The following is a 24,408-nucleotide window of genomic DNA, read 5'->3' on the forward strand; positions in this document are numbered from 1 at the left end:
ACGCCAACTGCATTCGGCTGTAACGTCGGCGGACCGGCCAGGACACCTGTTGTGTTGCTTTAGGATGGACAAACCACGTCATAATCCTTTCCGCCTGCCTTACGTTACAATGGCTTTAAATCGCATGCTGTGCTTCGTGAAACTTTTTTCTTTTATGACAATCACTGAAACTTTCAAGCCATTTGCATGCCCATAAAACATGTCAGTCCACCTGAGAATAGTTGGCATTCCCTTAACATCCCATTTCTTTTCCGCAGGCTCCATACTGGAACGGCAGCGAGCACAATAAGGGGGAAGGGTGACAGGGGGCGGCGTGGGCGCGGTTCTACGCCAAGAGCCCTTGCATTACGGTAATCATTTAGTCGTGACAAATTAATTAAAAGAATAATTAAATAATGAACACATTAAATATGGCAATTAGAAAACTTGTCCTACATGAGTGAATTGGAGAGAATTTAATAGGGGAAGCCAACGATGCGATGGAGTGTACCAAAACAATTTTTTATTTAATGCCTCTTCCACAATAAAACGCACGAGAGGAACGCTTGCAATAATGTTATGACGGCATTTAACAGGAAAGAATAAAGGATCAAAACATCGATACGATAAACACGACTTTCCAGACCTTGAATATGTTCAGTTAAGTTTGTAAAACTGGCCTCTCGGGGGACTCCGGCCACTCCTCGGCTTGTTGCCAAGCAACCAAGCATTCTCGGGGAAATCCTGAAAATGCGGGAACACACGAGATGGCTCCGGGAGCGCCGTGACTCAGGTTGAGTAAAACGGGTCACGAGAAGTGACGGGGTTAATTCCGGGATTAACCCCTCCATACATCCTCGGTGAGATGTGACTTTTAAAGTTGTACAGATGAGAGCACATTTAAGAAATACTCGAGGACGCAGCTTCACGTTTCTCGGACCTGTCTCATTTCAGCAGTCCCACATCATCATCAGCTTCCCGAGAATAACACCAAATATGGAGTTACTGCGTTCAACAGCAATATCCCTAATAGAGCGATATGTTCATGGAATGGAATCAAATTCAGTGTCGTTGCAAATGCACAAGTACAAAGCAATGAAACAGTTACAACCTGCCCAGGAGACAAAAACAACGACCAACAGAGGGAGACACAATAGGGTTGCTGAACAGCTGCCCGATTTTCTTAGATGAAAAAGAATAACATAAGAGGCGGGGAGACAAATGCCAAGTTTTACCCCTCTAATGGAGGGGGCACAGTAGGGAATCGGAAAAAAACAGAGGATGTTATCAACAGCGACTCATAATTGTACATGTGAGAGGGGAGGGAGTAATGGGCGGGGGCAGTCGTAACAGGCCCGGACACAAATTTGTTTAGGAGCTGTCGCTCAGGTGATATTTTGCGTTGTTCTGCGAGACAAGTGACCGTAAATTTCACACTATGCGGCCGCCATCAGTTCATGTGAATAATTTTGGATTAAAACTTGAAATCATTGCAAACATGAGCAAAGTTTGCCTGGAGTCGACTCGGCAAAGCTGTATGAATTTAGTACTTGTAAAAAGCATTTTTTTTCCCCCTGAATTGGGCATACAGTAAAAACAGGAATTAGGAGGGACAGGAGGAAGCACAGTTTATAAGATTATGCCCCTTTTTTTTAAAATGACTCCAAATGTTTGTTTGTTTTTTTTTTTTTGCCACAAAAATTTCAGTTTATTTCTAAGGAGAAAATATTTTGGGTGTGAGGTATTGCGGGAGGTCTGCACTCTAGTGAGTGCCATTCCGTTTTCTATTCCACGATCCGAAGGGCACTTTGAAGCGCCCCACAGAAAACGAGGTGCTCCAGTATATCTGAGAAATTGCCTCCCATTTGTCATGCATAAGTTAATACGAGGGCGCCTCCGCTTTATCCACCCGTCTTCCATTGCATCGGCGTTTATGCGGCATTCCGAACGTCCCTATCCGTACATCTTCATGTAAATTCAAATCTGCTCATCTCACACTCCAACAGGGAGTACGCGATCTCGGATGCAGCCGGCGTTAAATCTCGCTCAAACCGTCCCTGGGCTAACGTGCGTTTTTGCTTGCGCGAATGATGAGCTTGGAACAACTCGGCATAAGGCAACACCGTTCCGCCTGGAGGGAGTGAAAATGGAAGAAAAGGCAGAGTTTTGCAAAAAAAAAAATAAATAAAAATCTTTCGTCGAGTTTTCCCAATTGTGTTCATGGTACTGGGGCTAAAAATCTACGATTCATGGGGAGCTGATAGAGTGTGTGGCAATATTTTCGCTAAGCATGTACACGACACTCCAGCTCACTGTGTAAGATTACAGTCGTCTTTTTGAACTTCCTGAAGGACGCACGGAAGCATTTCCCCGCTCTTCTTTGAGACAAAAGTCGGGTGAGAAACAAGGCTTTCAAAAAAATTTGCATTCTTATTCCAAAATCATTTTGGGAAGGATTTGAAGACACCGGAGCACCGCCGGGAATCAGGTGGTTTCCTGGGCTAACAATACACAAAAGCTGCGGCAATAGACAGATAGCAATCAAAAGGTTTTAGCGGCAAGCCAAACGCAAACAACTTGACAAGCGCGGCGGTTGGAAAGTTTGTCGCCAAAGCCAAAGAGAAATATTGATGTCGGCGGCAGTGGCGGCGGGGTGAGCGCCGCCTTTCAGGGGCATTACTCTAAGCCCGAGGTCTTCTGTTCCATCGCGGCGGCTCCATCTTGAATTATGAGATGTAAACAAACACAAAAAAAAAGGGGGGGAGAAGTGGAGGAAGCGGATAGAGATGCCGTCACCACCACAACATTAGCGTCCAGGCCGGAGGGCTCTCAATAGCATCAATGGCTCTATTTGTGTACACGTGGGAATGATCTCTCTCATTGATCCTCTTTTCGAATAAGCGCTTTTAGAAAGCCATCGATTCTATCAGGCCGCCGTGTTCCGGGAAGCCCCATCAGACAAACGTGACACTTATTTATGTCCTCGGCTGCAAATGTAATAAATGAACGCCAACACAACTTGTCGCGCAGAGTCAATAAGTGCGGGCTCATTTAGCATTCAGCACATTTTAACTCCTTTAATGGATGATCAAGCGGTGAAATATTTCTGCGGATGACGCAAATGTGTCATCAGTTATGGGGATTGGAAACTCACAGCGCCACCCCAGAAATGAGCATTTCGGTGGTTCGCGGCTGTGAAAGTAAACAATTTTGGAAGGCGGAGGGGCGGGGGGATAAGTTAGCATCAACCCTTGACGGGGTAGTTGAAAGTAGTTCTCTGCAAAAGATTGAACGTCAACGTCGGATGACTTCAACCCTTTCAGGGACAGCGGTTACGACAGTGGACAGCTGATCATGTAATCAGGTCACGGGGTGCATCAAAGGGTTAAAGAGGAGGAGGGTGCATGTCACCTTGGGTTTTGGGAAACATGCTAAAAATGAGCCAGCATGCTCCGAGTCGACTTGTGACACATTATATATACTATTATTGGTGCACGGACAGAAAATATAAAATAATGACAATGCAAATCCTAACCAGATAAAATATTCTTCACCATTCCTTTGAACTCGACATACACGAGGCGTCGTGTTGTATTCTGTCATAGTTGAAGCTATTAGTTGATGACAGAGGGCACAAAGTGCTGGGATCAAAGACGACGCCGTTACGGCTAGCATGACGTCACGCAGGTTTACCACAAGCTGACGTCGAAAGTAGCAAGCTGACGTCGAAAGTAAACAAGAGACTGCAGTTTCCTCAGAGCTGAAAGTTCGCCCGTTGGCCAAGAGCTCACATACAGTAAGATTGGTTCAATTTTTTTCTATAATTCAATAACGATGAAAACATCCACAAAAACAGTCACAATGATTTGAATGATGATTTGAACATTCTGCGGTTAAGTTTGCATGAAAAAAAAAACGGCCTCTCAATACGATCATTTTTTATCGTCCCCTTCTGATGTGGACTCTTGTTTAATCTTAGCACACACGACGCGTTTCTCCGGCTCATCAAACCGCAGGAAAAAATCCAGAAAGGCGGCGACGCAGAAGGCACGAAGACGGTCTTGGAACGGCCTCCGCGACAAACCGTTGAAAAGCAAGCGGGTCGTTTACTGGCCTGCATTATTAGGAGCACATCCTGCCTGGCTTTAAAGCGTTTATGGCGCAATTTCATTGTTTGATGACGCCTCCATGACCACCAGCCATTTGTGTGACAAAATACTATTAATATGCTTATGAAGGGCCAAAAGGCATGCGCAAATTTGAATAACAAACCCGAAAACCAACGCGCTCAGCAACTTTGAAGTGCAACACAAAGAGGGTGAGATAAGGATTTTTCCTTGAAATCCATCCATTAGGACACGCGGCGCACATTACTTGTCAGGCGCCATTTAATGCCTCCCATCAAGAAACTTCGTTTCCCCTCATAGAAATTGGACGAAGGAAGCAATATGAGTTTTCAGAAGGCATGTGTTGCAAGATAAAAGTAAAAAAGGTGCTTTTGTACTTTAGTATGTATTCATTTACATTTAAAAAAAAAGGCTGCAGCTGCTGGCTTGTTTGGAGTAACCACATGAATGCACCGTCAACGTAATGAGGGCACGACAATAACACGCTCTGGCTTGAATGGCCCGTTGGTTTCATGTCGAACCCAAATTTCGTTGTATGCTATACAATGACAATAAAGGCGATTCTGATTCTGAACCTTGTTGACGAGCATCGCAATTGTCTCAAACTAGACGAGTAGCACCCGAGTTTTTTCTTTACCATCTCAAATATATATTGTATCCAGCGAAACCATCTTCCACATTTCACACGATGAGAACTACTTTCAGTCCTTCCACCTGTGAACAGTTACTCCATCCCCAGATTTGTCATCAATTTAATTCACGATTATTTTTGAACGGGGCCCTTTCCATGAATTATTACCATCGCGGCTAAACAGGCTGAGGAGCATGCCGATGATGAATGTTCTTTGGTTTTCTATGACTTGACCACCTACAATTTATTTTCCATGTGGTCATACAACTTCTACCAAAAACAATAACTGATCTGCTATTACTTTGAACGCAACTTGTGCATCAACATGACCAATGTGTGTGTGTGTGTGTGTGTGTGTGTGTGTGTGTGTGTGTGTGTGTATTTTAATTGGAATCAGCCACCATTTGTGAAAGTAGTATAAACACTCATCTTCTGCTGAGCAATACACACACACACGCACACACACACACACGTACATCTGAGCAGACCATCCGAGGTTGTAAAAGTGTAGAGTCATAATGCTCCCCGCCTTGGGGCTTATTAGGAACCATAAAACTCGTATGATACCTTCATTCGTATTCTCCGTAAACACTCCGCCACATATTTTAGCAGCTGCCCCCAACACATCTGCAAAACTCTAAGCCACCGTTTTGTGCCGCATGATTGATTTGCAAAGTAGGCCGGGGGGCCGCCAACGTATAGGGTGAAAGCGAGGATTTGCTTCCGCGTGTGTACGCAAATTGCGGGATCAGATCGCCGCGTGGATGTTGTCAGGCACGGACTCGGCACGTCGGCAAATTTTGGGGCTCTCGCTCCACGCTGACGTCTGAGTAAGCTGCAAAAAAATTGGAGCTGGCGTTGATTATGGCAGTCAAGGAGGCAGAAAGGCCTCGGTAAATTGACACTGGCAAATTGGAAACCCTGCCGAATAATAAAAAGCCAATGGCATTCTTCACAGAAGGGACGTACAGGAGAAAAATCACAGCGTCTCAAGCCTTCCCAATTACAAGGGTTAGCCAGCTATTGAGGGAATGTGATGTCGAGGGAGGATTATGCGGTTTTAAAACAAGCCGTGACCGTGACAGCCAATCGAAAAAACGGCCACATCAAACGATCCCATAACAATCCGGACTGTGAGGGCTCCAGTGCACATATCTGGCCATGCCACTTTGTGAAAGATCATCATTACACAGATGCATTGGACACCTCCCTATTTTTTTTAGATTAAAAATTATTTTGATAGTTTGTAGTCTTCATACCCCCCCCCCTTCTCATATAATGCAATTATAAAACAGAACATCAAGAAATGTCAATATGTCATGAATCCGTACCAGTTTTTTGGTTATATCAAGCCAGTGAAAGAAATTTATTTTCCAAGTTTTATGTGTATGTGTTGAGGCTGCATTCAAGCCATTTGGATTTTTTGTTCAATCAGAGCTTTTTTTGTTCAATCAGAGCAAACACAGCTCCAAAGGTCAACAGAATGTGTCTGTCAAGTGACACGCATGCCCGCAGAAACATGGCATGAAGGGTGACACTTTGGTTGAAACTTAATGTCGGTTTATTTTGCAACTTTTTTTTCTGTTTCTCCGATCACCATTGCTCGATTCGACATACACGCCAGATGAGTGCAACCAGAGCGTCAAATCCGACGCATATCCGATTTAAATACACATACAAAATAGTCCTGGGCTGGATTGGGAAAAAAGAAAAAAAATCTTTACTGTACTGTTCACATGAACAAATCCAATCCATGTCATATACATGATGGGCGAAAAAAAGAAAAGAAAAAAAGAATTTGAATGATGACACCGTTCTATGGTGTCGTGTGCACCAACTGATGCGACTAGGCTATCCCCCCCCCCCCCTTCTCGAAACCTTTGCATAGTAAGCGTACAGCGTTAAATTGCCGTGCGCTTCAACAATGCTCAAAGTAGGCCAGGAAGAGACTGAGTCGGAAAATAATAACAAAAGGTGAGCCCCAGCGCTTTCTCGGGGGCTCAACTCGCTCTCCCTCTTTGCTCCGACTCAAACAAATTGTGCCGTGTCGGCACTCTGCAAATATGTCAGCGCCGGGTATACGCGCTCACTTGTAGTGTTTTAACAAGATACAATAATAGAAAACGCACACATTCCCCTGCAAACTGATGACTAGGACAAGCGGGATTCTGTAAAAAGTCGACACGCCCATATTCAAATGCCACTTACTTGGGACCAAAAAAAAAAAAGTGAGGCCACGATAAATCATTGGAAAACTTTCTCCACCATTAATGTGATGGGCACCATGCAGCAAATTAAAGCAGCCACTTCAAAGTACCCAAAGCTGCCATTAGTAGAAAATGTGTGGGTTGCCTGTCACATCCTCAGCGGGGATGTGTCGTTACAACAAAAGAAGACGCAAAATTTGACGCACTGCAAGAACATTGGACCCATCGCCCTGTTAACAAGTTGGCGCCCCTCAGGCAGCCGGGAGATAAAATGACGGATATCAAAGTCTTTCTTGCCCTTGTCGCAAATGGTTTGATAAAATGTACACACACACACACACACACACACACACACACACACACACACACACACACACACACACTTACCTCTTGACAAGTGATGAGGAAAGAAGCAGCCCTAATTCTTGGATGTGGTATCAGTGACAGGACTGCATGGGAAGCACTTGCCCTTGGCCAGCATGCAAACATTACGGGTGGAAGTGATCCAAGATGGCAGTGTGGCGTCTTGTTTGACCTGAGGGGGGGAAAAAAAAAAACAGACAAAAGGATTTTTTGTGTCAAAAACATCGTGCATGATGCTGTGATGACTTGAATAAACACAGCGTTGGGAAGACGGGTGCGGCAGTGAAATCCTCACATATTCGGTAGTTTTGCTAGGCGGTGGTCATGAGCATGCAAAACAACAGGTGCCTTCTCACAACGTCCGTCAGACGTACTTCCTGGTGGCAAAAAAATAAAAAATAAAAATATCATTGTCATTTGACCAAAGCAGAGCCAATGAAAAAAAACGAGCCAATCGTCACATTCAAAATAAACTTTTAATTAAAATTAAGTTAGGTGGCAGCACAAGTCTTTGTCGTCATGATCTGTAGTTGAACTCAACGATAGTCATCCTGTCACCGAAAGAAATAAATAAAATGGACTCACATTGGATGGGCTCACACGACGAATTTTCCCAAATGTCTGCTTTCAGTAACCCTTCAAATGCAAAATAAGTGGGTGGGGGAAGGAACACTAACAAATAATTGTTTATTTTGGTTGTAATCTGCAAACTACAACCACGATCGTAGATTAATGGCATTAGCAAGGTGTTCCGAATAAAGTGAAGTGAGTCAGCATTTTAGAGATATAGTACTTTGCTTGCGCTTCCTTTGGGACGATAAAACAATGAACAGATTGTTGAAGTCTATTGAAATAAATCGCACTGAATGACGGAACGTGGTGTACTTGGAAAGGCGGTGATTCGCTCTTGTGACTGCGCTCGTAGCAAGAAGCCACCCTCCTCCAAATCAGCGCTGATTGAGCGCAAGAGTGTCGCAGCCCGCAAGACAGTCGCTAGCCAAACAACCAACAGGAAAGAAGACGCGATGAGATGACGTCATCGTTTCCACGAAGTTTCCGTTTGGTTTATTTTTTTATTTTTTTAACCATTATTTCCCAACCAAGGCACAAATTTGATCTGAGAAAAATATGGCAAGGCAACAAACAAATTTTTTACAAAAAGTAGCACTAGTACAACAGCCTCTTACTAATGACGGGTCCCTACTCGAATGTAATATATTTTCTCCCGGTGACACATAATGACGGGCAGAAAAAAAAAATAAAGGCAAAACTGTGAACTAGTTGACATCTGCACACTACTTGTACTTCTAGTGAATCGCCAAATATTTACTCGACCCATTCTGAATTGTCATTAGCAGTGCTAGGAGCACACAGCACATTTTTGCCTTACCAGTAACCTGTCGTTTTTCTATTCCATTAGTGAGGAGAAAGAGGATACTAGTACGTGAAATTTGAAGCTCCGTAAGGGTTTTATGGAGAGTATACTGGTTAGCTGGATATTCAGGATATTGACTAATTGCCGCAGCATTTTTCTATACCGTGCATCCGAGATCATACATGATCCTATTTGAGCGCTATCTGGCCAGCGAAGCGTCTCACGTGTCGCCAACACCAGCAAACTCTCAAACTGGACATTTCCTGCGGCCTCATTAATGAAATTGAAGTAAGTTGAAAGCAAATGAGCCTCCCAGGAAGTTGAAACAAAGTGCTAAAAAGCGGGGGTTAATTGAATTGTAAGCCTTGTCACACAAGATTACCAAGTGCTCCAAACAGCACTTTAATTGCGTTCTCGCCACGTGGATTCATTTTTGCCCGCTAATTACAGCTCCTCTGTCCGTGCATTTTAATGCACTATGACAGACAGGAAAAAAAAAAAAACACCACCACAAGATTTGACGTGTTTGTACCGACAACCCAGGATTAAGATGACGGATTTTGATCATGATTATTGCATGACTATAAAGGAATTGGATGCTCCAATGAGAGGAGAGAGTGAGAGCTTCCTGGAAGAGCGATTTCTTTCTTTTTGTTGACATTTTTCCAGACACGGGAATGAAATCACAGCCGCCTTACTTCTCACAGTTCCGGATCGTCATTAGCCTGATGGACGGCAGAGCGGGACAGCAGGAATGACTGATTACATTATGGGGCCATTTGCCACAGACTGTACATTGACATAAATAGTGCAAACAAACAATAACTGTCCATGTGACCCATCTCCTGTGGCGTGACGAGCCGGGGGTTCAAACTGCGGTCTGGAAAGAGAGAGAGAGAGAGAGAGAGAGAGAGGGAGGGAGGGAGTAAGGGAGTAAGTAGCCTGCAACTGAATTTAGACTGGACAACAAAAATAAATAAATAAATACATAAATAAAAAGGAGCAAATAAAAGGAGCAAGCACTCAGGATCTCTCTCATTTCCAGCCATCCCGTCATCAGGAATGCTTGAACGGAGCCATTATGGCGCCCTGATCCGACAAATATGGGATGTTTCTCTGATGATGCGAGGACAAAAAAAACAAAAACAAACAAGCGGGGTAGCCAGCTTTAGAATTTGAAAGGAAGACACTTCTAGATGGAGGTTAGGATCCCCTGCCAGGGGTTTTAGGACTGAGAGGGGTTTCAAGTCTCCGAAATATACACAAAATCTTTTCTATTATTATATGCGGCGATACCAAGGCATTACCGTGAAAAATTGACTTCGTAGCCCTCTCGGATGCCAGTTTCTACTGTCTTCATGTTCATGTTTTTACATTTATAAATGTTCATACTGTATTACACATCGTCGGTGGCAGCCATTTTATTTGAAATGCTTACAATGAACTACCGTTATTATGTCGCATCGAGGTGTCCTGAGTTTTGATTTTGAGATCTGCACAGTAAGTGTTCTCAAAATTACATTGCAGTTTGGTCCTCCTTAATTTTTATATTATTTATCAATTTAGGTCTGCGCCTAGACAAGAAGAAGATATAGTTTGCTGCTATCCACAAAGTGAATTTAAGAAATAAAAACACCTGATTATATAAAAAAAGAAAAACAATTGTTATATTGTCATATTTTTATGATTTAATAAAATCCTTTGCTTCAGGTCCCTGGGATTGACCAGCAAAAAAAATAAAAGAAACTGAAAATAATGCTCCATAAAAGTTGCTCCTCAGATCAAGTCATTGATTGCAAAACTGCTCCACAAAAGAAAAAAAATGTGTGGGTGTGTGTGTGTGTGTGTGTGTGTGAGACCTGAAAATCACATTTTACCATCCGGGCTCTTCAATATCGACACAAAAAAACCCAAAAAACATGTTTTTGTACAAACTGCATCCAGACATTTGTCAAATGAGGCCCGTGTTTACTTGTTTGCGTAATGAGGCTCGTCAGTTAGTAATTCAGACCTCAAGACGCTCTTTAACTCACAGTGCGAGTCTCCATCCGCTCCCTAATAAAACTGGAAATGGCCCATTTATATGAAGGGAAGGAGCATATTTTATTTTTCGGCGCTTTGAACGAAGCCATTAAGTGTTGATGTTGTTGTCGAAATTGTTATTGATGCAACTGGGTGATTGCTAAATAATTAGTGATGATACGCGCCGCAAATGCCGCATCCGATCAGCCGTCGGCCCGCCGCTGGCGGCCATCTTTCAACCGACGTCCCACCCGAAGAGAGCCGCCATTGGCCCGCAGGTCCAGGTAACGATGAAAGCGGCGATGCTTTATCAAAGGAGCACATTTGCAACTTCCTGGATCTCATTCCTTCCCTACTCCATCAACAAAAATCTACAAACATCACGACTAAAACCCTGCAATGCTGTTGTTGTTGTTCTAATTAATACGCCGCGTCTCGGGCACACTCGAGGTAATTAACATTTTTTTTTTTTTTTTTGCCGGCGCTGCACAGCAGATGGTGATTGAAAATACAAGGATGAGTCCCTCAATCAAGCGCCATTTGTCAGTGGCCATTAATTATCCAGCGAAAGAATACATCCGGTCCCCAAAGTTGATCGTTTAGAAGGAGAAGAAGACTGTCCGTCTGTTCCTCATTACTCTTTAACGGCAGAAAGTGCTGAAACTCGAATGTCGCATGGGGAGATTGCAATTTTAATAGCACTGTCATTATCTTTCTCCCATAAGGTGGCATAAAAGACTCGGAAGAAGAAAACAGAAAGGGGGAGGGGATGAGGAGGGGGGGTGATCATCATCTATCTGATGATGAAAGGGTTCAAAAGTGGGTTCGAAATGATGAAATGGACAACCAAAAACCAACAGATGATTGGTCGATAACAATCCGTTTCTTGTGAAATCAAACTCCGGGAGGCATCTTCTTTTGAGCTCCAAGTTGGACTCTCGCTTGCTTGCACTGATTTGACGCCGGCGCGCTCCATCATTGACCGCGTAGTTCCAGATAATCAGCTCGGAAGATAAAATGCAACGACTGTCATCAGGATTCATGCATTATTCACCGCGTCCAATCAAAATGCATTCTTGCGGATGTTTGTTTACAGTACATTTCCCGTATGTGCCACTGCCCATAAAAAGAGCAATCTTTTGAATGCAAGAGTAACAACTGTTAAGGAATCTATTCCTTACTGTGATTTTTTTTTTAGCCCCTCTCTGTTGTTGGTTCTGTTCAAACACTTGAAACACAGAATGTAGAATGCTGTTGAAGGTATTTCCTTCTTGCTGTGATTACAATCACCTTTCGTGCCCCTTGACCCCCACCTCGGGAGAGTCCCTGAAGGCCATCAAGTTCCCCCGGGGAGGGACTCTTATCTCAAAATTTACGCACAGCGAGAGAGGTCAGGACTTTCCCAACATGCCAAGATCGAATTGCATCAACCTTTCTTTGTTTCTGGGATTTGCATGGAGGCGTAACTCCCCGCCTCTCATTATCATATTGTCTCTCAATATTCTCATGACTGTACTTTTTTCTGGGCTTCCTGATGAAATCTGAAACTCTTAGGAGCCCGAATCGATTCGTAAACTGCAGAAAAGAAAAATAAAACCTTCGAAGGTACTGTTCATCGTCTCCAGCCTGCCTGTATTTGGATAACCAACATCCTCACATCATCCAAAATTAATGAACACGAGGAGGAAGACAAAGGCCGACTCTCCTCCAACACAACAAATGACCATTTTCAGAACAGAAACTGAAGAAATTCAGTCTTATTTTTGCGAGTTCACCCTTTCGGGGACAGCGGTCACTGCAGCGGACAGCTTATCATGCTAGCAGGTTACAGGTTATCATTATTGGCGCAGGAAAGGGTTAATCTTCTTCCATAGAATGTTGAGTTGGGTTTAGATCAGTCCTTGTTTTCACCGTAGCGTTTGGCAAGCGGAGATCTCAAGTTACTGTATGAAATCTCGACATGTTAAAACCGTGACAGGGTCGCATTTCTTTCAATCCAATTTCCCGTAATGGGGAAACATTGACGAATGTTTTCATCCAATTGTTATCACATGTCAGATTTAGTCTTCACATTTCTTTGTTGCGCACACAAAAAAGTCCAAAAGCGGCCCCGGGACATGATTAGTTTTGCGTTTTGCGCCCCCCCCCCCCCCTGCAAAAAGTTCGAAATATTGTCTCATGTGACCAAAGGACGCTTTGTGGCTTTTGCAGATTTCAGACTTGTCATTGTCAAGTTATTTCAGTCAGCATTATGGATTTTTCTTTCATTCCAACAATTGTGTTCATGTTTTTATGATGTGATTGTGAAGGAAAGAAAGATGCGGGGGGTGGGGGTGGGGGCTATAAAGGTGATGGAGCGAATTCCGAGAAGGGTTTCATCGCATGAAAAGGGCAAGCAGAGCGGAGACCTCCCGCTGAAATGAAAGCCCGTCGCTTCTCTTCCTCGAAGGCCAAACGGCAGCCTTAATAAGAAAATAAAAATAAACACAACAACACCCTCCCTCCCCGCCGTGCTTCAAATTTAATGCGCACCCCCCCCCCCACCCCCCCCCCCCCAACACCCCCCATATTTTCTCTCGGCCAGAAAGCGGAAGAAAGGGGAAAATCAAAACACATTTTTCAATATATTTGGGGCATTTCTTTGCGTGATTTCTGTTTGGACGCCGTTCCCAATTGTTGCTGTTATTGAGCTTGCTGTGAATGACTATCTTCTGGTTTCTACGCGCACTTTGGTTGATTTCTTTTTCCCCTGGACTGGGGGAGCGGGGGGTTGGGGGGTGGAAATGCTTTCAAATGTTCGAAATGAAGCACAAATGTGATTTTCGTCCGCCCGCTCGAGGAAGAAATGGCCATTATCAACTGGCTCCCTTGTCCTAATGAAACTGTTCTCTCGGACGTTTTAATTAACTCGCAGGCTAAGTCAAGCTGTGGACACAGACTGCGGCGGCGTCACCTCCCAGATGATCGGAATACCAAAGAGGGACAGACATTTGCAAGTTCCGCGATGGTTTCGCTCCCGTCATCTTTTCATCCTTTGACTCCCGGGTGGAGGCAAAAAAAAAACAAACAAACAAATAAATAATAATGACCATGATTAAAAAAAAAAAGTCACATTTTTCCCTTTATTGGCATGGTGAGGCTGATGAGAATTGCACATGAAAAATGAAATTCACAAGAAATTCGTACAATAGGTAGAACCACAAAGGCATTAGTAAGGCAACGTGGATAGGACACATACGCGCACACACACACGCACACGCACGCACGCACGCACACGCACACACACGTGGCGCGCATGTTTCTATTCCCTCTCCAAGCATACAAACACCTGGCTAAAAGCTCACTCGCACATATTGTCCTTCCAAAGAAAACAAGATCACCCGACGACAAAGCAGTGGCAGAATCCTCGGTAGGTCACAATATTAAAAATTGCTCAAATATATTGCTACTCTAGGCCATTTACAAAGCAGTTTATTACACTGATTAAAGCCGCACATCTATGAAACGTGACACCATTACCCAGGATAGCCAACGAAAAGAAAACAATACATGGAAACAGTTTGGCGTCCGTGAAACGGACCCACGAGCTCAGCATTTTTTTTTTTTTTGTCATGTTGTCAGCACCGTCTCGTTGATCGGCCATGCACACAAGTAAACCACAAACACGTTCACGTCAAACACGGTCGGTCGGAAGTTTGCCGTACACGGATGTCACAAAGGTCGTGCGTGCGTTTACCAGCACGGAGACGTCTTAAAGGGACCGGCTGGCATGTGGGGCGCTGACATCACAGCGGCTGGGTAATGGGTCAAAAAAAATAAAAATAAAAAATAAAAAGAAAATAGCTGGAAAAAAAATACAAAGAAAATAACACAACAATCAGCGCTAAAATACAATTCAGAAAAATAATTTATTGCTTTTTATATATTTTCCCCCCTTTTTATTTAGATTATTATTACTCATCTTGTTATTACTGCGAATAATATCAGTAGTATATGTTTTTTTTTCTTTTTTACAAGATCTTTTTTTTAAAAAAAAAAAAGAAAATAAATTCAAAAAAGGAAATTGTAAACTTTTTTGTTTGGCATTCACTTAATCGAGCAAGAGTGGAGACGCAACAAAGTCTTTTGAGAGCGACGCGAAATTCCTGCAAAGAAACCCCGATTATTGCTTTCTGTTCTACTTGAAAGGAAAACCAAGCAAGAAAGTGCTGCGGACTCAATGAAGTCAGACTGGGATGAAGCTACTGATTGTTCCGGAAAAAAGGCATAAAAAGTTGTACTGCTTCCCGACCTTGGAAATTATTGGACACCCTGTCTCGTGATTGAGCGTTAAATAAAACTCCAAAATAAATACTTTTTTTTTTTTAAAGTCATGTAAAATGTAGCCCATAAATATTGCTGATTCAAATATGAAAATAAATACATAAATATGCAATTTCCGCTGATTGAAAAGATTCCAATGCATCATCCTCTCCCTGTGTTGAATCAATGACGACCATACAAAGCACGAAAATCAAAGAGCTACGTTGACATGTACATGTATATACGTACATATATATGCACATACATACATACATACATACATACACACTGTACACACACATATAAATATATGCCGTATACAGTATACACACACAAAATCGTGATTGCTTTAGAAATCATCCATAAAAAATGGGGTCGTTTGTTTTTACAATCATTAAAAACATTAAAAAAAACACGTTTTACACATTGAAGTAAAACACAGAGAAGCCTGACTGAATAACTTAAAAAAAAGAAAATAAATTTGTTCACGTGCTGCCTCAAAAATGAGAAATCGCCACTTTTCTTTTTTTTCCTTTTTTTTTTACAATCATCATATGTCTCCGAAACATCATGTCGGCGCACAGTATGTTTTGCAGTATCGTAATTACTATCGACATCCATCGACATTCGGAATTAAGAAAATGTTGTTTCCCCGCATTAAAAAAAAAAAAGAAAAAAAAAGGCTGCGTTTTACAGTGCATAGCTGTAACACATAAACAACTTTATTCCCCAGCTTTACATGAACATAAAAAATATTCCTTTTTAGAGTTATTTGTAAATACACAACTACAGTTCTCTTTCAAATGTAGACAACAAGAGATACAATTCCCCCAAACGTTTTTCAACGCTTGCTTTTGAAATGTAACACCAGTTCCAAAGAGATTGAAAAACAGCAAGAGCCCCCCCAACCCCCCCCCCAAAAAAAAATTAAAAACAAGAGCAAAATAAACAATCTTGCTGAACAAGCTGCATTTTTTTCAGCTCCTCCAAAGAATTGTGGGTCTTGTAGTGCTTTGGGGGAGGGGCGGCTTGTGGTTGGGGAAATCACTTTTTTTTTTTAAACCTCCCCCCACCTGCCTTCTTTTTTTTTGATTCTACAGCAGTCAAAGCCGTGCAGCAGGTTCTGAGGGTTCGCTGGCTTTCCCAGAAGTCACGTCCTCAGCTCTTCAGCAGCTATGTTCATGTAAACTTCGTTTCGGATAAATTCTGATAGATAAAGAGGTCTATAGACGTACTCTTCTTAAATACTCCACCGCATATAGAGTGTAAAACTTCTCAGTGTCTCGTCATCCCGAAAAAAAAAAAAAAAATAAGAGACGCGAGTGAGGTATTGGGAGTCCCTCGGGAGGTTAGGGGGGTGGGGCCGGGGGTGGCGGGCGGCGGGTTGTGAGGGTGAGGATGGCTCGGGTATGGAGCCCCGAGAGGGTTACCTTCTCAGGCTGCGCTGGGCCTCCCTCAGCAAGCTGTCGAAATCCAAGGAGTCATACTTGCTTTTGGTGGAGGCGGGGTCAAAGTCGTCCGAATGGGAGTCTGTGGAAATGATGGGATATTACTTGAAAAATTAACATTTATAATTCATACAGACTTCGGATTTCAAAATAAAATAAAATAAAAAATTGTCCGCAGAATCTTAATCTTGCTGCCGGTGGAGAATCAAGTTGAGCTTTAAAACTACATTTCACCTTCAGAATAAAGATTTTGGGATTGTTAGCTTTAAAGAAAAAATTATTGTGTGGTGACCCACAAAGGGAGACATTCACTCGGAACCTTTACGATTTAAACCAGCGATCCCGCACCGGTACCGGTCCGTGGGTCAATTGGTACCTGGCCGCACAGAAAGAATAAATAACTTACATCCATTTCAGAATCTGAAAGGTGTTTTATTTTGAAAAATTACCGGATTCTCTTGTTATATTCGTCTACAGTAAGTCACTCTTGACGCAGGTGAAGGCGGCGCTTCTCGGTCACGTGATACGTTACCGCTAAAATGAAACCCAAGAGCTAACAAAATGAGTAAAAAACACAAACGTCTTTGGAAAGTTCCTTTGGGAAGGGAAAAAGGCCCAGCCAGGAGACCGAAGAGGAGCCTACGACTTTCAAGAAAAACAAGGCTACATTTTATAGACAGTATTAGGAGTCCTCCTTAAAATACGGATTTATCTCAAGGGGAGATTCCCACGCACCAAGCCCACTTTGCATGATATGCGGCGACGGTGAGTCGTATTTTTCATGTACTTTTTATTTGCGGTGTATCTTATTTTGAGGGCATGTTTAAACGTTACCAGAGCGACCAGAGAGTGTTGCGGCCAGATAAGACATTCCTCGTGTCATGATTTGTGTTTATTATTATGTTTCGAAAATACCACAGTTTTCACGTAGGTCATATCGTGTTATTTTGTTATATTTATCCGTCACACCTTAAAGGCCGGTTCCTAAAATTATTATCTGACATTAAACCGGTCCGTGGGGCAAAAAAGGTTGGGGAGCGCTGTTTTAAAGGACGGGAGGGAGTTGACGTGTTTCTGGGCTAAAAAGGATGAAAGAGAGTTAGAGCTTGCTGTGTAAACAGTCCGTTTTTTTTTCCTTTTTTTGTGTGTGATGGATGACTTGGCTTCATCTCCTCATCTCACCATTTACGGCATTTCCAGTTTTCTTCATCAGGCAAAGATGTTTTAAAGATAAAAGGTATAACTGTCTTTGTTTTTTTAGTTTTTCAGTAAACCTCAGCCGGGAGTGGCGTTAAAACAGCTCGAAGCCACTTTTTGGAATTGTTCAACTCCGATCGATCGCTACGACGGTTCTTATCTTGAGAAACGTTAATGTCGGGTCTCAAGGCACCAGCGGTTTACTCCTTTAATTAGAGCAAAATGATCAGGAAATTTCACATGACAAGATTTCTTCAAGCTAGGGTGTGTTACCTTGAGAATGATGGTACTTGTCATGTTTAAGATGATCTTATTTACATCCTGTCATACAACCTCAATAACAAGTTACGGTATCATATCAGAAGTAGAATTACGACGATGCAAAAAGTGCGCGGTTAGAAGAAACATCGTGGCAGACAAACAACTGTCATATTTGTCCCTCAATATGAGAGTGCATCCCGCGATTCGATTTTGGGTGTTTTCAGCGTGGGAGTGTTTTCTCCCCAAATTCCTTTGATGTGTCAGCAAAAGCCGACCAAAAACCCACAAAAATCCAGATTTTTAGATTGGACGTGTTGCAAAAGTGGCTATTTTTATCCAGACGCCTCCACTCTCTCATATGTCCTATTTTTCCCCGATGGAGCAGATAATACGCAGGCTCTATCTTATCTCTGGCAACAGACAGCTCCAACAAATGGGGGCCCCAAAGGGACCCGCCGGCACACGCTGAGAAATGGGACTGACCATGGCAGCGAGAGGAGATACCAGGCGTGATCTACGCTAATGCGATGGCCGACGGCGGCGTTTGTGTCCCGCTGCGCACCTTGAGGGATGAAAAATAACCCCGGCGCTCTACTTTAAAACTAATGGACGGCGTTCCGTGAAAACAAGCGCGCGCACACACGCACGCACACACAAAGTGACGCAAATAAGCTGACGGACAACACTTATTCGGCGAACCTCCCCTGCTGACGATTGATCCGTCTTTTAAGAGCAACGTATGGGGCTGACACAACGGATCCCATTCTTGGCAGCTCCCAATATTAGAAATGCACCGTAGCGTTTGGCAAGTGGAGATCTCAAGTTACTGTACGAAATCTCGACATGTTACACCCGTGACAGGGTCGCATTTCTTTCAATCCAATTTCCCGTAATGGGGAAACATTTAAAATGATCAAGAAAAATTAGGGAAGCATTAAAAATTACAAATAAAAATCAGGGATGGTCAATAACACTTTTTTTTAGGCCGATACCGGTGTTCACTCTTGAGTAGTCATCAATACCGACAGCAAGTACCGAGAGCAAATCTGAAGAAAGATCTCTCTGTTTTTCTGAGGCTCATGATGTTTCACCGATTTGTTAAACAGCATAGCACCAACTACAGACAAGGAAGACTTACTGAAAGCCAGATTTATTGATTTTTTTCCAGTAGGTATCAGTGGCTGATATCGGCGTGCTTCACAAAACCCGATATCTTGAAATAAGGCCAGTATTGGCTTGATACCGATACCTAGCATTGGTACTCACCCATTTCGAACAAAAACAACGTCAAAAAAGCACTTCACATTACTCAAATGCCGACAACAATTCACAGGCTTGAAATTTCACAAGCACAACAACATAAAAAAAAGAATCACAGTTCTGATTCATTATCTACCCCCACCCCCCCAAAAAATTTACACATGAATGCCTACCAAAAAACCAAGAAAAAAACTATGGCTCGAAATGTTCCAAGCGCAATAATGAAATAAAAATTACCGTTCCGACTCTGACTTCATGTGATGGCTCGTCACGGCTGTTGTCCGGCCCCGTTTGTTTTCATGCCGAGGGGCATCCCACATCAGCTCCTTCCTGGAGCGAGCTATGTTCACGAAGTGACCTCTGAACTCCAACTGACCCGTTTGAGCAGTGAATGCCCAGCGGACACGTTGAGGGCGATGCAGGAATTGTTGCCAGTGGAGAGATGAGTCTCCTTTTATCTACATCGCCTTTTTGTTTCGCCGTATTAAACCTCAACACCCCCCACCCCCCCAAGCCCCCGAACCCCCGCTCAAGCCTCCCATCTCCTCTTTTCCCTGACAGTCCTTGCAGCCATGTCAACATACAAAGCTGCCGTGTGTGTGTGTGTGTGTGCGGACAACAACAAAGCTGCACACTTACCCAAGTCTGTGTAATGTGATTTGCAGAATTGCTTTTGTCCGCCGAGGCACAGCTCGAAGCGCGGCTCGTTGGACCGCCGCAAGGTGTGTCCGTTGTCGAGGGCGGCCAGGGCGTCGCACATGTAGCGGTATGTGATGAAGCCAAAATTGTCCCTGCGCGGTCAAGGACACACAAGGAATGCGTCAGAGTGGCACAGCGAGACCCCGCTAACTGAACGGCTGTGTCTTCTATGCGCTATTCACATGTAAAAGGAAATCAATGACGTGGCTCTAAAAACAGCAACAGCACGGCAACCGTATATGACAACAATGACTAACTTAGAATTGGATTTTAGGTGCAAAACCCTGTGAGGAAAGGATGCGACAGAGATAGGGTAGAACACCACAAGGCTGGAGAGGTCAGGTCAGAAGGAATGAGCATGGCAGTGCTTCCTGAAAAAAATACCTCCACTTTGCGTAAATTTATCCACTTTCATTAAATTGATCCAAACAGGTTGGGAACCACTGCGTTGGGCTAACGTACACAACAAGTGTGGAACACCGTTGTGTTTTGCCAAGAATTTGAAGTTAGAGGCTGATGGTTAAAACTGCTAATTATAATGACTTATCCATCCATCCATTTTCTGATCCGCTTATCCTCACAAGGGTCGCGGGGGTGCTGGAGCCGATCCGAGCTGTCTTTGGGCAGTAGGCGGGGGACACCCTGAACAGGTTGCCAGCCAATCGCAGGGCACACACAGAGACGAACAACCATCCACCCTCACACTCACATCGGGGGACAATTTAGAGTGTTCCATTAACCTGCCATGCATGGAATGTGGGAGAAAATCGGAGTACCCGGAGACACCCACGCAGGCCCGGGGAGAACGTGCAAACTCCACACAAGGAGGCCGGAGCTGGAATTGAACCCGATACCTCTGCACTGTGAGGTCGATGCACTAACCACTGGACCACCGGGATGCCCCTACATTGACTAATGTCCTCCTCAAACAACAGTCATTCATGACTGTAACCGAGTCAGGCTACCAGATGAATATCGGACTGTGTCTCGGACCGGGCGAGACATCACACTACAAGTTCGTCAAGGACCATAGCGTGCCCAATAGTTTGCGTTCTTCCGTCGACATTCCGTCTATTGGCGCAGGTCCGTCAGGGAGGTGGGACAAGCAGCTGTCAAAGTCATGTCGGTGAAGGCATTATGTACGTATGAGATTTATTCTTTGTCCATAAAAGGCTATCGAAAACAACTTGAGGTAACAAATTTGTTTCATGACAGCACGTTTGCGAATCAGCTACTAGCTTAACAGTTAGCAAACGTAGCATGAGTTGAAATGCTACGTACACTTTCCAGTATTTCCCCTTTTGTTCCAGTCAATTTTTTAAATGCTGTACAGCGCATTGTGATTGTGTGCGCCACATTCACTCTCTCGTTATAAGAAGGCCGGCACTGTTTTCCTATTGTGCAATGCCAAAGAATCAATCGAAGGACGACGTAGCACGTCAACACTATGCGGCAAGACGAACAAAAACTCGGACATGCCAGACTTTGGTGCTCAAGGTAGCGAAGCATCCCAGACGCCAGGCGACCAATCGTCGAGTATGTCACACTACACGGGCTACGGGGCGTCATCGGCTACGAGACGCTCCGTTTGTCTGCGGCATGTCTAAAAATCAGGGCTACATGGAGCGGAGAACTTACCCATCATCCCTCAAGTTCACTGCACATTCTTCAATCTCGCCAAAGACTTCAAAGCGCCGCTTCAACTCGGTCCGGGTGCAGTCGGACCTCAGTCGCCCCACGTACACCACCCGTCTCTCCCCCTGCTCGTTAACAAGAAAGACAGGGGCAAAAAGGCAGGAGATGAAAAGGGGCGCTAGGCTGGCCGTCTGCTTCACCCCCCCCGCCGCCGTCGCTTTTCTGTGGTCTTCCTTTGCCGTCCCTAATGGACTAGCCTCGATTGCCCACCGCAGACGTCTTCTCCAGTACGTCCCTTTTGTGATTGTTTCGCTTTGCTTTGGCTTATCTGATGGAGCTGTATGGGGAAAGTGCCTCCGGTCTGCCGTGGCACGACAATTCCTCTTCCTCTCGGCGCAACACATCAACCACGGGGAGACTGATTTTTATCAAATGATGCAATGTCTTCACTCCGGGATCGCGTCTTCTACTTTGTCCAAGTCTAAAAATAAAAACCCCGTGGTGACTCAGCCTCCTATCATAAAGCATCCCCTTGATTGAGTTTTCAAATGGATGATTTTATGGTCTGGCGAAGGAATCTTTTGTTTTTTAGGAAAGGTCAACAGCAACAGTTTGTCTTCTTTCTGGGAACTTAAAGATTCAGACAATTGCAACAGAAATCGTTTTGAACACTCTACATTTCGAATAGAATATGGTTCAATTGTCCCCTGATTGTTATTACAATGCATAATGAAATTGATATGCTAATCTGTGGTGTGATACAAAAAAAAGGAGAAACACAAACATGGATAACGTGCCCCCGCCCACCACAAAAGTAACAACGTAAAATGTTGCTAGCGCACACGCTGTAAACCGAGCCGCAATGTATTTGTTTACGTTTGCAGCGTGCGGCCAGAGTGCGATGTTTTGTCTCGGAAAAATATGTGTACAGACTAGACATATTGTGCCATCGTTACTTATTGACCTATAAGGCAAAAACAACCATATTTACCCAAACCTCAGAGGACGCGAGGGTCAAAGAGGAATAATGAAGCCGCTAACCGCACCAGGCTGCAATTATATCTTTTGAGGACTTTAATTGCATCCGCTAATCATTTTTTACACCGCACACGCCCCGGGATACGGCGTGCAAGTCGCATTATTTATTTATTCCTTCATTTACTTCGCTGTGGCAAGCCAACGGAGGCCTATTGAGACGGTGAGTGGCGTCTTGAGGGTACTTGTGACATATGTAAATCAGGTGTCACACTCCAACTTCACCTCCGCCCCGGGAGAAATCCAAATTAACTACAGATTTATACTTTGTACCCCCTCTTTCATGCTTGGGTTCTCTCCGTGACGGACAAGTAAATGCTGAATTAGGACTTTAGTTGCTGACAACTGATAAATAGGCGGAATTTTCTTGACGGCACCCCCGAGGGCTGCCTGTGTGGGAGAGAGGCAGCCAGACGGACAGAGACGCGCTCCCATCTCTCAACCTCTTAAACCTCGTTTGACAGTGCGAGCGGTAATTGTTTGTCTCCGCGCGGGCCAAGTTTGCATTAGCGCGTCGTTTAATGCGTTCTTTATCGACGGGCGGTCAAGGCGTTGCTTTGCCGGCTTCACCCCTGCCTGAAGGAGACAGGGGACGTGGTGATTTGGTGCTGATGCCGCCATATAAATAATGATGTATGGTATTGTCTTGTCTCCTGAAATGACTTGTAGGGTGTGTGAGTGGGCGATGGGGGTGGGGGTGGGGGGGTGTCCTTGCTGCGCATTTTTGTCCCTCTGTTTTGTGAATGTGCATTTTCTAATGTGGTTATGTTTTAAAAGCTGTTTTTTCATGTTTGTTTAAAAGCCCTTCTATGGAGGGGCATTGGAAATTAGCATTCGCTATAATTTCTGCGGAGATGGTTTTTCACTCATCTACGTCATGGCAGTAAAAGCTGTTTTTTGTGTTTGTTAAAAAGTTTATGGAGGGGCATTGGAAATTAGCATAAACTATAATTTTTTGCGGAGATGGTTTTTCACTCATCTACGTCATGGCATCTGTCCCTATAAAAAAACAAACCCCCAAATGATTCGGTTTCAAGTGTTAAGAACGACAGGGCCAGAATGTGGATTTCCTTTCTTATAATTGGCTCGTGCGCAAGCTCCAACTTCCTTGGAAGAAAGCATTTTGTGTGTTGTCTTTCATTCATTGAAAACTTCCCCCAAGATGCCCAAAAATACACAAGCAGGTGACATAAGTCCTCCGGGATCCGCCTTTGCGTGTGTCCGGAAAAAAGATCATGATATCGCTGACTAACGGGATGCAAATGGACTCACGATTGCCTTTTGTCGTTGCCTGTCCCTCTGCTCTGTCCTTTCCAGCTCCCGCTTCTCGTAGTCCCAAAGGTACTCTTCCCTCTTCAGCCTCTCGTGCTGATACTCCTCGTAGCTGTCGTACCTGAGGAGCAAGACGTAATTTCTAATTCTCAAAGGGAATCCAAATGAGGGGATTTGGCGGTTCGGTTTCTCGCTCCCAACATCTCCGACAATCATATTTCCGGAAAAAAAAAAAACCTTACAGTGAAGTCTTTCTGAAGTCAAGGGGACCACGGTAGCTGCATCTGTCAGCAAAACTTCACATGCCATTGCTTTCTGCTTAGGAAGTGCAACATTACCCACCCCCGTGCTGATGAGCGATTCTCAGCCCTGTCGGGTGCGATTAGGCGCATGGGTGCCAAAATCAGATGGGATTGCCAGGACGGCGTCACTCTACTTGCTCCCAAATTGCCACCTTTGCACAGGTGCAAAGTTGATTCAGCACCAGCAAGAGTCGGGTTAGGCGTCGCTTTAATTTGGACCATTCCGGTTCCGATTCTTCTGATTGGTCGATTTGATTCCGGATACTAATTCACAAAACTAAGTTTAAAAAAAA

General features: G+C 44.0%; 1 protein-coding gene and 1 long non-coding RNA gene across 11 annotated transcripts in view; both read right to left on the reverse strand.

The window, feature by feature from the left end:
- LOC109507011 (uncharacterized) overlaps window positions 1–8,316 on the reverse strand; it is a 74,588-nt gene extending 66,272 nt beyond the window's left edge. The window contains exons 1-4 of one of the 2 annotated variants that reach the window (XR_002166394.1): window positions 8,193–8,316; window positions 7,893–7,943; window positions 7,603–7,684; window positions 7,332–7,479 (exon numbers count right to left, since the gene is read on the reverse strand). This is a non-coding gene — a long non-coding RNA (uncharacterized LOC109507011). Of the gene's footprint in view, window positions 1–7,331; window positions 7,480–7,602; window positions 7,685–7,892 lie in introns of both variants that reach the window. The other variant, XR_002166393.1, reaches the window with a different exon arrangement.
- Window positions 8,317–13,825: 5,509 nt separating this feature from the next.
- The window catches only part of ppargc1a (peroxisome proliferator-activated receptor gamma, coactivator 1 alpha), a 36,317-nt gene continuing 25,734 nt past the window's right edge, over window positions 13,826–24,408 (reverse strand). For all 9 annotated transcript variants that reach the window (XM_019856144.1, XM_019856142.1, XM_019856150.1 and 6 more), the window contains 4 exons: window positions 23,814–23,934; window positions 21,510–21,631; window positions 19,812–19,963; window positions 13,826–16,536 (listed from right to left, as the gene is read on the reverse strand). In XM_019856144.1, coding sequence (XP_019711703.1) covers window positions 16,433–16,536; window positions 19,812–19,963; window positions 21,510–21,631; window positions 23,814–23,934 — 499 coding nt within the window. In that variant the 3' untranslated portion in view covers window positions 13,826–16,432. The remainder of the gene's footprint in view (window positions 16,537–19,811; window positions 19,964–21,509; window positions 21,632–23,813; window positions 23,935–24,408) is intronic.

This window comes from Hippocampus comes, unplaced genomic scaffold, assembly GCF_001891065.2.
Source record: "Hippocampus comes isolate QL1 unplaced genomic scaffold, H_comes_QL1_v1.1 scaffold246, whole genome shotgun sequence".
NCBI classification, from domain to species: domain Eukaryota; kingdom Metazoa; phylum Chordata; class Actinopteri; order Syngnathiformes; family Syngnathidae; genus Hippocampus; species Hippocampus comes.